Source organism: Oreochromis aureus, linkage group 1 (genome assembly GCF_013358895.1).
Source record: "Oreochromis aureus strain Israel breed Guangdong linkage group 1, ZZ_aureus, whole genome shotgun sequence".
Classification (NCBI taxonomy): Eukaryota; Metazoa; Chordata; class Actinopteri; order Cichliformes; family Cichlidae; genus Oreochromis; species Oreochromis aureus.
The window spans coordinates 31,464,972-31,482,332 of NC_052942.1; the positions used below are offsets into that span (position 1 = coordinate 31,464,972).

General features: G+C 38.4%; 1 protein-coding gene across 4 annotated transcripts in view; it reads left to right on the forward strand.

Moving 5' to 3' along the window:
* Positions 1-17,361, forward strand: part of nptnb (neuroplastin b) — a 25,394-nt gene continuing 8,033 nt past the window's right edge. The window contains exons 1-4 of one of the 4 annotated variants that reach the window (XM_031746409.2): positions 1-588; positions 10,462-10,809; positions 15,210-15,384; positions 16,446-16,540. In XM_031746409.2, the coding sequence (XP_031602269.1) occupies positions 513-588; positions 10,462-10,809; positions 15,210-15,384; positions 16,446-16,540 (694 nt within the window). In that variant the 5' untranslated portion in view covers positions 1-512. Of the gene's footprint in view, positions 589-10,461; positions 10,810-14,159; positions 14,240-15,209; positions 15,385-16,445; positions 16,541-17,361 lie in introns of those variants that run through there. The other 3 variants (XM_031746408.2, XM_031746410.2, XM_039612527.1) reach the window with 3 other exon arrangements.

Consider the following 17,361-nt stretch of genomic DNA (forward strand, 5'->3'; position numbering starts at 1 on the left):
GCCGTCGGTGTCCTACCAGCATCTGTTCCTCTTTTGGTATTAAAAATAGACCGGTGCTGATAACAGACTTATGTTTCGACTGCATCATTTGCCGTCGGGAATCTTTTGTGCGCTACTTTCATTTTAATCACCGAGCCGTGACCGCGAGAGCGCAAATGCGCATCGGTCTGCGCATCTTTGAATCTTCAGAACCACACTGTGGACAATCTCCCTGACATCCAAAGACCTGTCCCCCGCAATCCTACGAGGCTTCTTCGCCGTTTATGGCCGCACATCGGCATCCCTGAGCCGCCGGCCTCGTTCCGGACTTTTCACTCATCGCTGCTCTCAAAAGCTCTCAGAATCAGGGAGACATTTCTACACCAAATTGAAACCGTCCTCGGCTGGCTATTTTTAAAGAACCCGGTGCAATGCTGGGCCCGTCTCTCTAGATCTTGTGATCACTAGCCTGCACGATCTCTCCTCCCACATTCGTCCGATCAAGACCCCGGTACTCTGATCGAGCCCCAACGATGCATCGTAACGCAGTGATGCTGGCGGTGGTCCTTTTGGGGAACTTGATGCTACCTTTCATCTCTGCTCAAAACGGTAAGCAAACAGCTGTGACCATGACATTACTGTTACCATCGCATTGAGGGAAAGTGACTTGGCTTGTGTGAGGACGCGGAGGGAATTGTTTCTGAAGAGGATTTTGAGACCGCGTTAAAGCCATAGTTTCACACCAAGACTGCAATTAGACGGTAACATATATAATTTACTTACTGCCCACGTTAGCAAATACAAACACGACTGTGTTGACTGCATTGACTTTTCTACAGTGTTATTTATTGCTGTATTGAGTTTTGTTGGCGTGTTTGTAGGAATAATTTACTGTCGCAGATTATGCTGTGGAACACTACCATTTTTTTTTTTTTTTTACTAAAGTCTAAGATTTACAGCTTACCTTCACTACCCACATGAGATAGTAACCTAAAGCTGTCAGTGTTAAGTTTGTTTAGTCAAAGGAGGGGGGGTGTAGTAAGAGTATGTCAGGCAAGACTAACCTGCTTTGGATGCTGATCAAGTGACATCGTCAGCAGCAAACACGGGCAAAAGATTCACCTGATGTGTCTTGTAAACACTGCAAATACCAGGCCCTTCAGTGTCAAAGATGTGACTGAGCTTCTGCTTGACTGAAACTGTTCTGTGTTGTTCCACATTTTTTTTGCCATGCCAGCATAAATGATCATTTCTTGCGCAAATAATTCTGTCTGTGGGAAATTCTATAGTAAAACAAATAACAGTCCCTTTTTTTAAACATCAGATCTCCTACCAGATAGCCACAGTAAAAATAAATAAATAAAAGTATTTGGCTGATAAGTATCATTTACGAAGAGATGAAAGGATACTTATTTGGCAGTTAAAAAAAAAATCAGTGTCTGTTAATCATAATAAAACTAGCATGACTTGGTTTAAACAAATGTCAGCAACATGCTGTTGGGTGTTCCAGGCTGTCGTCCTCTGATGCAGCATGTCCTGACTCCAAATTCTGTTGAATCACATCACCCAGAGGGTCTCACATATCAGCAGCCATTCATGAAATCAAAGTGGAATCTTCTGAGTCTTTATATTTTTAATGTTTAAGTATTTCTTTAGTAAGCGTGATTATGAAGACAGCAGTAAGATGATATACTTCTGGAAACAAAGTGTTTAATCTCATAACTGATTCTTTTACGAATCTGATGTAGCCACATGTCAGAACCCACGTGCTCACAAACGAGTGACACTTAATCTGCTATCACAGAAAACTGTGGCAGAGAATTATGATGCATACTCATAATTTTAATGCTTAGTGTCCACCTCGGCTTTGCTGCGGGGGATAATCGAACACCCACCATGCAAGAATTAATATAACATGTGTTTAGATGGTTGTTTGAGAACACTGTGAAAATTCCAGCTCTGTGGTTGCTAATTTTGCAAGTATTTCAGATCGAACGTTTTCAACATGAGCTTAGTCTAATCAACATGGGAATAACAGCTTGCACTAGTTTTATATAATACAAACAACAAAAATGCTAAAATAAATAAAGTGCCGCAACAAAAATCTTGATAGTTTAAAAAAGTGCAAAAACAACCTATGTTTATTTAGCTTGGGGCAGACAGGAGACTCAAATACCAACATAGTTATATTACAAAATTATTACTTGAATTCTTGTCTTTCTTCATTGTTAATTTCTTTGAAGTGCCTGAAGTGTGTGTGCATACTGTGAGGCATTCTCTCATCTTGCTATCTGGAAAATCAAATACACAATAATCCCTCTATTGTTTGACAAAGCTCAAGTAATGGCTTTCCAGACACTTCCTCTGGTCTCTGCCCAGTTTTATTGCCCACTCACTGAGGTCCAGTTCACACTACAGAAACATTCACACACACAATAACATCCAGTGGTCAGTGAGAGGCAGAGCTATGCCACTCAGGCTGTCTGTTTCATCTGTATTATGTAGAAATCACAGGTTTGGTAAGAGCAGTGATAAACTACTGTTAATACCAAAGGTAATATTTGCTCACATTGCATGCAAAAGCCATTTAATTTCTCTCACACAGTTCAGATTTAGGGTAATCGGTGCATGGCTTCTTATGCAATCTGAAATTTTCCTGTGATATTACAGAGTTCAGACAGTGATGTGGGGACAATAATAATTATAAGTGCATGAGATGTAATCACTGTATCTAGGAAGCAGAGGGAATTCAAGTCATTTCCACATTCCCTGGGAAAAGTAGGCCCATATAGGTGCACAGTTTCTGTGACAGAAATTTGGAGGGACTGTAAATAGCATCCGTCCATTCTGCCTCGTTTCTATTTTTACCACCGAGACACAGCACTGAGAACTGTGGCTTTAAGGTCCTTTTGTGAAAGTGAATCCATTAACTCTTAATGGATGGCCTCCTTGTGCACAGCTGCCCGGCCCTCTAAAGAATCACTAGGTGGCTGTGGACTATTTAAGCTGAGAGATGATGTGATCTTGATGCAAAGAAGGTACTGGCTGTTGAGAAGGTAACTAGAGCTGACCTAAGGAAATGCCTTTGCCTCTTACATAATTTCCCCCTACGAATCACGCAGCCTACTCATTTTTGTTTTGTTTTTGCATCATCTGTGTTTGCATGAATCAAAACGTGGAGAAGGCATACTAAGATATTTTAAATAATGAGCTGATATTATTACTTACATGTTCAAATGTAACCACTGTTGTCTGTCATTGAGGGGCTCAGTTAAGACTGAGCATATATGGCATTGAAGATGGCTTCTTCTTTGGGGTTTACTATCTACGTACAAAGATAGGAAAGCTGACAAGCCACACCTAAATGCATTCCAACATGTAAGCAACAACCCCCTCAAAAAATTTTATAATAGTTTTCTTTGTCAATAAGTGACCTTCTTTTTCTGCTTTATGTCACTTAGGCATTATCTTCATCTGAAGCAAACAAAGCATTTTAAGATGGTTCATTTGTGAGTCTGGAAAATATGCTGTGGGACCGAAGCCAAACTCGTACACTGAGTCATGCCTACCCACTGTGAAATCTGATATGGCCTATACTGATTAGGAGCACCATTGCACTTTATTAAACACATTGCAGGCATACAAAATAATGATGCACATCTGTAACACACACTGTGATTTTTTTATACATATATATGTATACACACATATATATATATATATATATATATATATATATATACATATATGAACAAACCTATATATATTTTACAGTGATTTGTCTTCAGGATGTTTTTGCTGAGCAAACACATTGCTTTTTGTTTTGTTTTGTTTTTTTTAGTACCACCCTGCTGTGCATTCAGATTCACTCCTGTAATTTCCGCAGTTTAGCTTCTGGCCTCTGATACTTACTGTTCTCATAGCTGGGAACAACCTCAGCTATGAGTGCTGCACAAGGACTCAGGGTCAGAGAGAATATTCAATTAGGATGTTACTTTGATTTATGTGGAGCCAAAATTTCTAATGGGCATGTGTTTTTCAAGTGATATAGCACAACAGAAAGCCTATTAGCTGATTTTCAGCTCCCATTTATCATGACAGTAACAAAAATAATGATAAAAATAACTAATAGTTCTAACTAAAAGTACAGTAGGAGACTTGGGAATAGCATTTGTCACCTTGTGTGGTAGACAGTACTTTGAGCACACTAGTGTAGTTCTTATTTCTGGAATTATTGTGTTATTACATCAAATAATTTGAATTCCCTTGCTTTCACTTTTGAGCAGAAGTAGGAAGTGTTTAGTGGTTTTATGGGATTAAAGAATTTTTACCTCCACACAAGGTTTATTGGGATTTAAATCTCATTAAACTGTTGCCTCTCGTCTGTGATCTCAATATCAGATTCAAGTGTTACCAGTAGAACTGAAATGGTGAGCCTCAGGCCTCCCTTTTCTGAAAACTTAGCTTGCAAGTTTTAATTACAATTATATGTGAGTCGGAAAACATGAATTCTATAACTTGTATACGTTTTACTCAGAAATATGTGAACACTGAAAGAATTTTATTAGCATTTATACATCTTTTTATTCCAGATGTTAGTACTGACCCTCTAGTAGTTATATACATTTCATGCATATATTCATTTTGGCATATATTAATATTTTAGAGACTCTGAACCTTTAGTGAAGTGGTTTTAAGAGTAATTCTGTTTACTATACTGAGGGTTAATTAAAGTTTTAATGACCTCAGTGAAAAATACATTCATAAAACCGATCCCATATGTGTGTGGAGTCCTCAAATGTAAAGACACTGTTGCTGATCTAGGCATATGGATCTTATGCAATATCATGAGTCCATCTGCTAAGCTGTTATTAATGTTATATCTACAGCAGTCAAGAATAGCCTCTGTGCTGCAAATGTTAGTACCAGGGGATACTATCATTATCAGCTTTTAAAATAAAACAGACTACAAGGCATTTCTTTGCTCCACTGAACTTAGTTGAAGTGTTGAAATATGCACCAACGTGAACCGATGACTTAATTTCAGTTGGGGCATGAATGGGATACTTCCCATTTGTCTTGTTAAATGATTTATTCTAAATAGTAACTTTATCTAAATATCCACAAACTTGTATTTGATTTTTTTTTAAATATATTTCTCCATTGCTTATGCTCCATGTTGTGTCCTGCACTTTATTTTAGCTCTGCATTTTACAAAATAGTTTTTTCATTCATCCTACTAGATACCCAAAGCACATAGAAGCTCTTACTTAAGCCTAATCTGATGATCTCTGATGATTGCCTACAGAATTTGCTTGACAAATAGATTCCTGATCTTCCTCACTTGTTTTGTGGCACCTGTGAGGGCAGAACATGTTACAGTTTTATGATTATTTTTGATATTTGGAGATTGGTGACCTTAGCTCACTCCGAGGACGGCTAAGCCTCAATTCACCCTGAAATGATATCTAAATTTTCTTTAACAACTGGTGTATAGATGATATATTCACACAGTTTTTTAAAATTAAAAAGTGAAAATCAAAATGAGTTATAATGTGACAAACCCAAGAAGTTTACTGAACTTTAAAAATCCCCTTTTAGGCTACTACTGTGAAAGTTTTCAAGTATAACAAAGGTAATCAAATACAAACACTGGGCAAAACTATGACACATTTCAAATGACCTGTAAAGCATTATCTATATATCTATATATATATCTATATATATATATACATATATTCATATATGTATATATGTATATATGTGTGTACATTTGTCACAGCATCAACCACATAAAACAAAGATGCTCTCACATTCACAAACTTAAACACTTGCAAATACACACACGCACACACATTGTACATAACTAGTTCATTGGCCCTAGGGGGTTTCCTACCCTGTGCTTTCTCTGTCTGTGTTGTGGGACTGTGGACGGGGATCCAGGTTGTAGGCAGGCAGCTGACTCACTCTCAGGCTGCATGGCTGCATGGCGGTGGTGTGGGGCTTGTTGTCAGTTCTCAGGGGAGCTTTCTTCTCTACCTGCATGAAAAGAGCATGTAGGCTTTAATAACTGTGACTTCCATTCAGCTTTAGACAGAGCATGTTACAGACAACTGTAGGTTATTTTGTGATAGTACTGTACAAATATCAAATGGAGGTTAAATAAGATAAAACATTTAAGTGGGACCATAACACTGTAGTTCTATGACATGAAGGATTTCATTATTTTTTAGTTTGGGATCATTTAAACCATGCTATCATATAAGATTTTGACTTTCCTGATTAAATGAGTAGAACTTGAGGTAAATAAAGCTTGTCACAATAACAAACTCTTATTAATTTTCGCTGAAGGACAAAAAAAAGAATAATTCGACATAGTTTCCCTTCATATTATTGCCCTGGTCATCCATGCCCACCTGCAGTGGTTCCACTCCCCATCAGTGAGGCCCGTTCCACAGTTTGAGACCCACTGCTCATATTTGTTTCATTTAATGTAGTTTTCCTTTGAGGATATTGCATATAAAAACATCCACAGCTGACTTTGTTGCTGAAAAACAGACAGCTTAGGTTGTAGCCAGTTATGTCAGTTTAGCCATTTTGTTTGTTTTATAATTTGCAAAAAATTAAAGAAATTGCAGGTGCTTTTATAATACACAGCAACCTGATAAGACATTGGTGTGGGTAAGGGGAGATTGACTGAAATTAGTCACATTTAGCAACAGAGCATGTGAAAATGTACTGTGGTACATGAAAGTATAACTGAGACACAGATACCAACTCAGTTTTCAGAGCTATCTTTAAAACCTACAGACAGAATGTAAATGATACTCTAAAGATTTTTGGAGTAAACATTTCTGCAGTCTCTGCAGACCTTTCAAGTGCCTGAAATATAAGCAGAGCCTTTATTTGCATGCCTTCAGTAGCTGATGAGCAGCATACAGGATCTCTCCTCACAGACGAGTCTACTTCTTGTTAAGACTTTTTTGATTGATCATTCCTGATGTCAGGCTGTTATATACACCATGTTATGTTCTGTTTTTATTTGCATACACTGTGCACAAACAGCGAAACTGACTTTCTAATGTGATGCAAGTTCACCAAGTCCCTTGCACCAAAGCTTGTTTTCAATACTGTGTATTTTGAGGAATTAGACCACACCCAACCTCAGGCAATATTGGTGTATAATGCATAAAATTAATTTAGACTTATTTTATTCATAAGTTTTGCAATTCTAATGTTGTTCGACTTAACATTAATAAATAACAGTTAAAAAGTTAAGTCATTTCCACATAACTGCAGTTCACACGCTCAGTTTTATATTGTTGGAACTTTAATGTATGTGCATTTCATTTTTACTTGTGGACAGGCAGAATTATAAATTTGAAATTGTATCTCCCCAGGCTCTCAGCACCTACTTAGTAATATAAATACTGGTTATTATTACATGACTACAGTAAAAATGGAATCAGCTTTGCAAAATGTGTTTATAATGCATTTGTTTAAAACTTACGTGAACACAGCTACCGCTCAACTGACTGCGACCTTGTCCAAGACAGACTAAGCTCTCATCTACAGTATCACCAAGCTATCACCAAGCTGCTGAGATCATTCCACCAGTCATACCACCATTCTCTGTCACTTCTCGTCTCCCAACATGATTTGAAATGAATAAGTACCAGCTGGCTGCTTTGCATTTTGTTTTCACTGCCAGTGTAAGCTCCTTGTTTAAACAACTTGAAAATTGGTCTGCTCATTGGCCTGGTGTTTGTGTAGTTTGTTTCTATGAGTATTTCTCCAGAGTCTTCCTGGGCTTGAATTTAAATCAAGTCATCAGTTTCTTTTTCACCTTGGAGGACATTCATTATGGGTTTTTTTTGTTTTGAGTAGTTATACTGTAATTTTGTGATCTCATGCATGATGACTCTAGTTGTATGTGTCATGTGCCACACCCGGTTACTGAGAGTGAGATAGTAAGTGTTCAGTTATACTGAAATATTGCTTTAAATGTGTAGGCGGAAAGGCTAGGATTCACCCTGTGGGATAATCTGGGGAGCTTGATGGGCCCAGATGTTTCCAGAGAAAAGAAACAAATGCTAATTACTCTGCATATCTCTAGGCATTGCACATAGAAACACAAGTTGTTGCACCTAATATCCCCAGACACATCTCTAGGAGGAAGACTGCATTTTTTAAAGATTTTTGCTAAATTCTCTTCAAAAATTTATTTTTCTATCAGAAATTTTATTTTCACTTGGCTTTGAGTAACCAGGGAGTTGTTGGGTAGCACCCTTGCAATCATTTCATTAGATTAAATTCATATTTTGTTAAAACATTGATAATTTTACCTTTAAATTAACAGCCCTGAAAAATGCTTTGTGTTTTGGCATATATACAAATGGACTTTTTACTCATTCACCTGTTAGTTAAACCTTAAATCAAATATTTTAAATGAAATATTAGTGGCTTTGTTGTGGGGGTGAATACTGCAGTTACACTCCTTCCTTGGGCTTCTACAAGCTTATCTGTTCGTGTGCCTAAGATACATAACTTTGAGCAGGACAGACAGATCTAGGAGGGCCTGTAAGCCGTTGTATTTAGACACAACAAACAGTCTAGCACTCGAGAGACCTAAGGCTTTTCCTTCCCATTTCCTGTACCAGAATTGAGGGCAGTGTTAAGGCAGCGTATTTTTCTAATGATTTAAGCACGTGTGGTTTACAGCTGACAAAGCTATAGGGCCAGCAGAGAACAGTGTCTGTGGCCCAGGTGATTTGTCATTAAATCGGGTTCATTAAGTCTGCCAGTGTTTTGCTGGGCTAACTACTGACATGGAACAGGGTCGTGAATCAGGCACAGATGTAACAATGTAAAGTCACAGTTGTGGCAATAATGCCTATGGATGCCACGGGTGGATTACGGAATTTTTTGTGAAATTCACCATATTTCATGTTTCGTATATAACACACAAAGACAGTCAGGCAGTCTGTCTGAGTGGCAGACTTGGGAGATCACATACCAGTATTGGAGAGATGAGGGCATATTCAAGTTTCACATTACGATGGAAAAGCTAGTTGAACTCGGACTGTGTTATACCACTGTGACCATATGTGAATTTTGAAAACCTGCTCTTAAAGTCTAGCTTATCCAAAATGTAAGCAGCCTGACCTAATTTCTAGCATTAGCAGGAAGAGCTGATATGGATGAAAAGAGATTATAATGCATACATACAGTTACATTTATTTAGGACAATTTTGGTGAAGTACTTTACATAGGCAACATGAAAATTGACAAAGGCAGATCTTTTATTTATTATTTATCAAGGTTAAGGTTTGCAAAATACAAAAAAATATCATTTCACTTGCAAACATTAGTGCTTGTTGCATTGCTAAGAGTGGGGTACACACAATCTGACGTATATTCAATTTCCTCCTACAGTTCAGTGATATACATGTTTTGTGAACTGGTGTAAATACTCTCTGAGTGTGAAAGGGGGTGTGACTATGTTTGTCTGTCTCTATGTGTTAGCCCTGTGACAGACTGGCTGCACCTCACCTCTCAGCCAACATGTGCTAGGATAGACTCCAGCAACCTATGATCCTAAAAAAAAGATCAGTGATTTTGGAAAACAAATCGATGGTTATAGGAAACTGATATTTTTATTTATTCATGATACTTGTCTAACTAACAAGCTAAAATCTTTGTTGGAGGTAATAACTCGATGCAACGGTTAAATCTCCAATATTTTGTTATTTCGTTTGAGAGTTCAACAGTTAAATATAATTTCTTCCTCTGACAGGGTGGCATGAAAAGTGAGTTCAAGGTAAACCTTTGTTGATCATTGGATTTGTTACAGTGTTTGCATTCAGTAGTACCAAATACATATAACATGATATTTTCACCTTAATGTTGTCAAATAGGTGTGATCCCCTGACTACTAGGATACAATAGCTGAAAATAGAGTTAGGTCATTGTTCACTTGGCAAACAAGCCATTAAAAAAAATGATTAAGGTACTAGGTAAACAGTTCCCCTTCACCATATTCTTGTGTCTATGGACCGCATTTAATGTACTGTCTTTTTGTTCAAGAATATACACATGAAAGGTACATCCCATATCTTCGTATGGTTACATGTGAAAGAGACAAAAAGAAAAGGCAAACAAGATATCAAGCACTATTTGCAGCTGGCACTGTTTTGCGACTGGTTGACTATGACTTTGTGTGACAGTTGGCCTTAAGTGGGCCAGGGAACCTTGACGTTGAATGGACTGGATTTACAGAATCATTAACCTCTTTTTTAACCTATCAATAATTTCAGGCTTGCTGCTTTTTGATTTGCCTTTAATCATCCTCTCTTTTCTTTATATGTTCTCTGATCCTATTAATTTCCTTCTCTATTCCTTGGCCTTTCCATGCCTTCCTTCTGCTCTAACCCTCTTCTACCCTTTCCTTCCCTGCCATCCTGATACGCTTTTCCTCTCTAGCTGGGTTTGTCAAGTCTCCACTCTCGGAGACTAAGCTTACAGGAGACACCTTTGAGCTGTACTGCGAGGTGGTCGGTTACCCCACTCCAGAGATCCAGTGGTGGTATGCTGAGGTCAACCGAGCTGATTCCTTCAAGCAGCTGTGGGACGGAGCCCGCAAACGTCGGGTATCTATCAACACAGCCTACGGCACCAATGGAGTCAGTGTGCTCGGTATCACACGCCTCACACTGGAGGACTCTGGGACCTATGAATGTCGGGCAAGCAACGACCCCAGGCGCAATGACCTCCGACAAAACCCGGCCATCACTTGGATCCGCGCCCAGGCCACCATTTCGGTGCTACAGAGTGAGTGGTCTATGTCCCATAGTATCTAGATGGTCAACAAACTACAAATCCCCACTCCCAACCACTCAAGGCTGTTAAAACCTCTCAAGAGCTCACCCTCACTGCAACAGTCACTGGCCAGGCTTGAAAAAAATGAAAAAAAAAAACATTTATTCAAATTCCTTTCTTAACTTGATTTATAACTTTATAACTCTTAACAGAAAAAAAATATTCAAATTGTATAAATGACTTTGAATTGTTTTTCATTCATATTAAATTAGTGAAAATATTAAATCTTTCCAAAATCCATTGAGCATCTTGTTGTAAATGACCACAAACCCAGGAACTTTACCCAGTTTCAATCTGCATTTTCTTCTTTCTACCCGCAGCAAACCTTTGTTCTTACTGTCTCATTTGTCCTTTTACAATATTTTGATCATTATCTATTTCTCAGTATCCTAATTCCGACCCATTTCCTATTCCTAAATTTATTTGTGATACTTATTGCTTTAACATTAAGCCGTGTCTCTTGCATTGTGTGGCTTGTTTTGTTTACTTCAAAGACCTGCCTGCTAAATGCAGTGGAAATCTAGTGGTGCTTTGAAGTAATGGTGCTTTTCATTTGGCTTTCTCACTCTGGGCACGGTGCAAATGGGACTGAAAGAAGACACAAGGAGGGCTCTGCTAAGGTGTAAAACAGTGATTCCTGCTGTCAACTCCTTCCTGATAAAAGCAAACATTTTCTGCTTTTAAATTTGTGTGTGGTAATCCAATAAAGGATGGAAATGTAAGGGAGCTGTGCATGTCTCTTTCCAGATGAGACAGACTTAACTTGTACACAACAGTCCCTCTGGACCTCCCTGTGCAATGTGTTACCTTGTGCCTTCTCAGCCATGAAGAGTGTGACTGTGAATCAGTAATGACATTATATCCTTTAACCCTCTACTCAATTCACTCAAACAGTCATACAAACTGAGTTTTAACTGGACCCTTCTATCCTGTGCATGCTTCAGTGCTCTGCCCACTAGAGCACAGGGACATGTGGAATGTTGTTAGTCACAGTGAAGCTCTCTGAGAAGTTGAGATGAGTCTGGTTTTTGCTGGCTCTTCTGATTGGACTGACACATTTTGATTCATGTGCAAGTGCTATTTGTTAGGATTGGGGCTGATTTAATTTATGCCCTCATTCAAAATGGTGAAAAGGACACTAAGGTTGTGGTTAGCAGTTCACTTGGGTTATTTACATGTTATTTTCTCTCCAAATCCTTCAGGTCCTAAATATATTCTGTCATTACTGAGGAGTAAATGTTCTATCCATATACATGTAGTACGCAAATATTACATGTATATTACAGGCTATACATTATAGCCTAGCAATAGTTTGTCACTCAGGAAATGTGCAACTGTCTGGTTGTCTTGTTTGTTTTGGTCCTTTTTTCCCTTAATTTACTTTGTTAATGTGCATCACTCTGGAGAATATGCCAAAAATATCTAAATTTGTAAATATATATGCAGTATTTGATTTCAGCTACAAGGCTTTTTTTAATTACTGAAAAAAAAGAAATCTACTGCAGATATATTTTTTATTGTGTATGTGCCTAATTAACATGTGTTTAAAGTGATACTGTACCCAAAGCTATGAAACACTCACATATTTTTGGGGTTCATAACAAATGAATAGCCATTTGGGAAATATTGATGCCACTCATGTGACTATGATGAATGCTACAGCCCGTTAGCTTAGCTTCAAATGGAAACAAAAGCAGAAAGGCTAAAGCTGATACCTGCTTCCAAGTTCACATAAAAGGCAGTAACTGCAACCTCATCAATTAACTGAGTTTGTTTACAAGACTAGTTATTGGTAGATAATCTTTATGCTAGGCAGCTGTCTGTAGCTTCATATATTTTACACCAACATGAAAGTGGTTTGTATGTTCTCATTTGATTTTCAATGAGAAAGCGAATGAGTATATTTCCCAAAATGCTGTTCTTTAACTCCAACTTACACTGCAATTCATGTTACTTACAACCAAACCCAATAATAAAGTTTTTCAGTTTGGAAAAATATCAGAATATCTGGAGAGATATCTGCATCTGTAAAATCCCCCCCCCACACACACACACACCAAAATATGGCTAACTACATCAGTTTTGCATTATAAAGGACTTACTCTGCTGGAGTGGCTTGAGCATAAAAGCAGCATAAAAATACTTTTTTGTTTTTATAATTTTGACCACTACCAATTCAAATTAAAGCTTTTTTCTCTAAAAAAACACAAAAAATAAATCTTTTCCATAGCATTTCAAGGGTTGAGTGTTTCATACTCAGATAGCTTCACACAGAGCTTGTGTGGAGTATCACTAAAGCTAACTACACACAACAAACCTCACTGGATTTTGAGCACAGACATACTGTACACCCAGAAAGCAAGGTAGCATCCTAACTGTCATAATGGTACAAATTGCAAAGAAATATTATTATTGTTATTATTATTGAGTTCTTCAGAGCATTTAGCTCCACCACATGCTCAGAATGTGGTTTTCCTTGACGGTGCACCTTTCCTGTTTTAATATGCTACAAAGAAGTTATGAAGCCTGCCCTGCCTTTTAAAATGACACAGTTTTCTCTGTGACACAGCCACCGCTAAGTTGATTAGTATGTCTAAGCTGTTAAGATTATTTGATTTAATAAATCTTGGCAAACTGTAATAGAGTCCAACTCTACTTAAAATTAAAAAATAACTGTCAAGTATCTGCCAGTCAGTTGGATCTAACCATCCAACCTCAAGGTAGCACTGTATTAGAGTAGCTGCCAGAGGAAAAGACCAGGTTTTGTGATAGCATAACTCATATAGAGACACATTTCATATTTGGTTACATTCTGGTATGACAATATATTATCCAGTAGTTCCCAGATTTTAAGTTGTGACGAGGTGTCCTACAAACAACCTCTGGTTAAATTGCCTGTGGACCATTGTGCCGTGTTTGCTAAATGTTAATTTATGTACCTCATGTTGTGCGTTTGTACGCATGACTCGAACATACTATTAATAGTTCATGTGGCTCTGCTTGGTGGGGGAGAGAGAGAGAGAAGGGAGGAGGGGAGAGACTTCCCCTTAGCTATTGAGTGTACAGGATTACAGGAAGAGGGTGCCACAAATGCTAACAGAAGTCAATTGCTAGTCTCAGTAGCCCTCCTTTCCCCTCTCTCTCTCCTTTTGCCTTGCTAGTGGCCTTGCAGAAGCAGCCAGTAGTAGGATTATGATGCTTCTCCTCTCTGCTCCTCCCCTCGGGGGCTCCATTGTTGCCATGGTTGGCCAGCCCGGGAGGAGGAGGAGGGGCAGTGGAGAGGAAGCTTCTCGCTCACTACTCAAGGCAGAGCAAAGGGCACCTCGCTCTCGGATGACGCCTTCCCTGATTGTCCTTGAAGAATTGACCCTGGTATTGTTTGGTAACCAGTGTGGTTAGCTATTTAAACGTCTACGTGTACATTCAGCTCTATAATGTCTAAAGGTCTGTTCACTTATGTAAATTATTATCTCAGATGTCTCATTTGTAAGACTGTAGATCACAATTAACTGAAAAATGTGGCCTCGTGTCATATGTTACACTTCCATAATTAACCATATATGGTTAATGCAAACCATCTAATTATGTATATATTTTTTCCTGTGAATATGGGTTAGGTTACAAGCTCAGCAAAGTTTAAGAGGCTAATAGCTGCAACAGCTCTTAAAACAACAGTCATACTCAGGGTTACCTCTAGAAAAAGCCAAGTTTAAATATAGGTTAATCATGAAGCACAAACAGTTTATAACACTACTGGCCTGAAAACACTCGCTGTCAATCATTAATCTGATTTTTTTTTTTCTGTGATGAAGTGTCTAAACTTTTTGTTAATAAGTGCAATGCACAAGTTATGTTTTGTGATTACATGATGGTTATGAATGAGGCCCCTGATCATCAGGTACATATAATGTGATGATGTTTTCAGACAAGTTGGCAGTAGTTTAATCAGGAATTTGGGTGGTACACCATCCAGCTTTATAATTAACCTTACTGCAGATGTCAGTTAAAACGTGTCCGTGTTAGTAGAACACAGTGCGAGAGCCACAATTCATATTTTACCTTGGTAGATCAGTTAAACCTTCATTTTACTGCTGTAAACAAATGAAACATTCAGATAGTACTGTGGATAATTGCTATACAGAAGATTAATATTATACGCAGAGCATCCTGGTGGTTTCATGTCCTATTATGCTTTTTGTTTATTTGTTATGTGAACTTCACTTCATAGACACCCTCCTACACAGATCATATAAAAACAGAATACAGCCTACAGCAAGTACAGCATGGGAGGAAGGATAGAAACAGATTTGAGCCTTATGTTCTGGGATAAGGTTTGACTCTCTGTCTTCCAGAACCAAAGATCAATGCCTCTGATCAGACCATCTTAACAGCAGACTCCTCTAGTAAACAAGTTATCCTGCAGTGTAACCTCACCACTGCCCATACACGCCACAAGGAAAGCTTCTGGATGAAAAATGGACAGGATATCCCCAACACACGGACGGAACACAAGGACACAATATACAGGTGACACAAAGATTTTCCTCCTTGTTCCAAGTTGGACGTGCAGTGTAGGAGAGAATAAGTGATGAGATTAAGTGATTTCGGTAATGTAAAGTAAATGAGAATTCATCTACAAATTATCTAAATGATTCATGTAACCTGAAGGTTATTATTCCAGTAAAAACAGTGCCAAGTTAATCTCGCCCTGTCATATTTGTCTCTGTAGGGGACTTGAGCAGTGCTTGAAGAGCTGCACCTTGCAAAGCCAAAGTCTTACGCTAATTAGGTCTAAGCCTGAAAGGTGACTGTTGTGCAGAGTTTCAGAAGTTGTAAACCACAGTGTAGTGATATTTCCTGTCCTCCAAAAATAGTCAGTATGACTGTTTGTGATGAGTTTCTGTAGCAAAAGAAGAGACAAGAACTACGTTAAAATTAAAATGTACATACAGTCTTACTCAAGAATACAAGGAGACAGTATTAATTATTCTCAATTTAACTTGAGAATCCAGGTAATTCAGACTTCTGTATGTGGTTCTTTACAAATATTTTACAATTGCTTATTGAAACCTGGGTTGAAATTCATTTCTGACTTCCCATTTAAAGCTTATCACTGCCTTAAATCAATCTTAAGTCATATCTCTGCATTTATTTAGAAATGAAAAAGTGAAACCTTTATTATAGCCTAAAGTACCAACTAGTTGTTGCTTCCTGTTGTCACACAGTATAATCATTGGAGCACAAAGCTACTGTCGCCCCCAAAGACTTACCACAGACTCTCTCTAGCCACAAGATAAGACCAATTGGTCACTTCCTTGTCACATTACATCAGTGATACACTGAAGAGTACAGCTAAAATGCCTATGGTGCCCTTCTCTGCAGTATGCAGAGCTGCTGTTCCGTAATATAACAGCATAACGCCAACATTTGTCTCCAGTGGCCTTCTGGGCTTTTACTGCTGCAGTTCAGTAAACTAATTATTAAAGTTAACCTGGAATTACTTTACATTACTTGACTGCTTAAAGTGTAAGTGACTGGTAAGTGACTGGTGGTATGGAATAATTGGTTTTCTTATATTTTTGTTGCAGAATCAACAAGCCACGTGCTGACGATTCTGGGGAATACATGTGTGTTTACACATTTGACACGGCACCAAATGCCAACGCTACGATTGAAGTAAAAGGTATGATTTCTACATGTCATAGAACAAGTCAGTAAGACAAGAATAATACTGCTTGATGTTAGCAAACATGATATGAGTGAATAATGTTAGCTGACTTCCTCCCTGGTGTATTCAGATTTTGAGAAAGCACTGACATTTTAGCTCACTGCATGATGACATGGTAATGACATTTGTGGTTTTCCATTGAGAGATGGGGGAGTGAATGTAACCTAAAAACATTAACCACCTAAAGCTCTGTAAAGAGAGCCCAAGTTGACAAAGGTGTTTGCATTCATCCAGTGCAGTCGTGATGACAGGGAGTATTCCTGAGGCTGCTGTCAGTCTTGGCTTTCACTGAGACAACACTCTAGCAAAATGGACAGGCACTGCACATGCTCTCCAAAACATGCAAATCACAAAGCCCACTTGGAGGCATCCTTGTATACAGTTTACTATAAAAACTGGTTAATATGATTGTTTTTTGTTTGTTTGGGGTTTTTTTTGGATGGAATTAACAATATAGAAAATTGTGAAAATGAACTAGGCCATTTGACGTAACAGCAGGAAAGCTAACCAGAGAACAACTGTGTTGCTTTCATTCAAGCTGACAGTGAAGCCATCAACTTGAATAAGGGATTGAGTAAGGGCAAGTGAAACCCTCTTCAAGAGAAGCTTGCCTGTGTGTAGTGCTTAAGCCAATTTGCTGTGGCATGGCTATGGTGCATACTGAGCATGCCCTGCCTCTTACTCTGTGGCTGTCTTAAAGCGCTGCCTGATTGCATAACATGGATGATGACCGTGTGTGTTCTGCTTTCACTGGATCGTGAGATGATGGGACACAT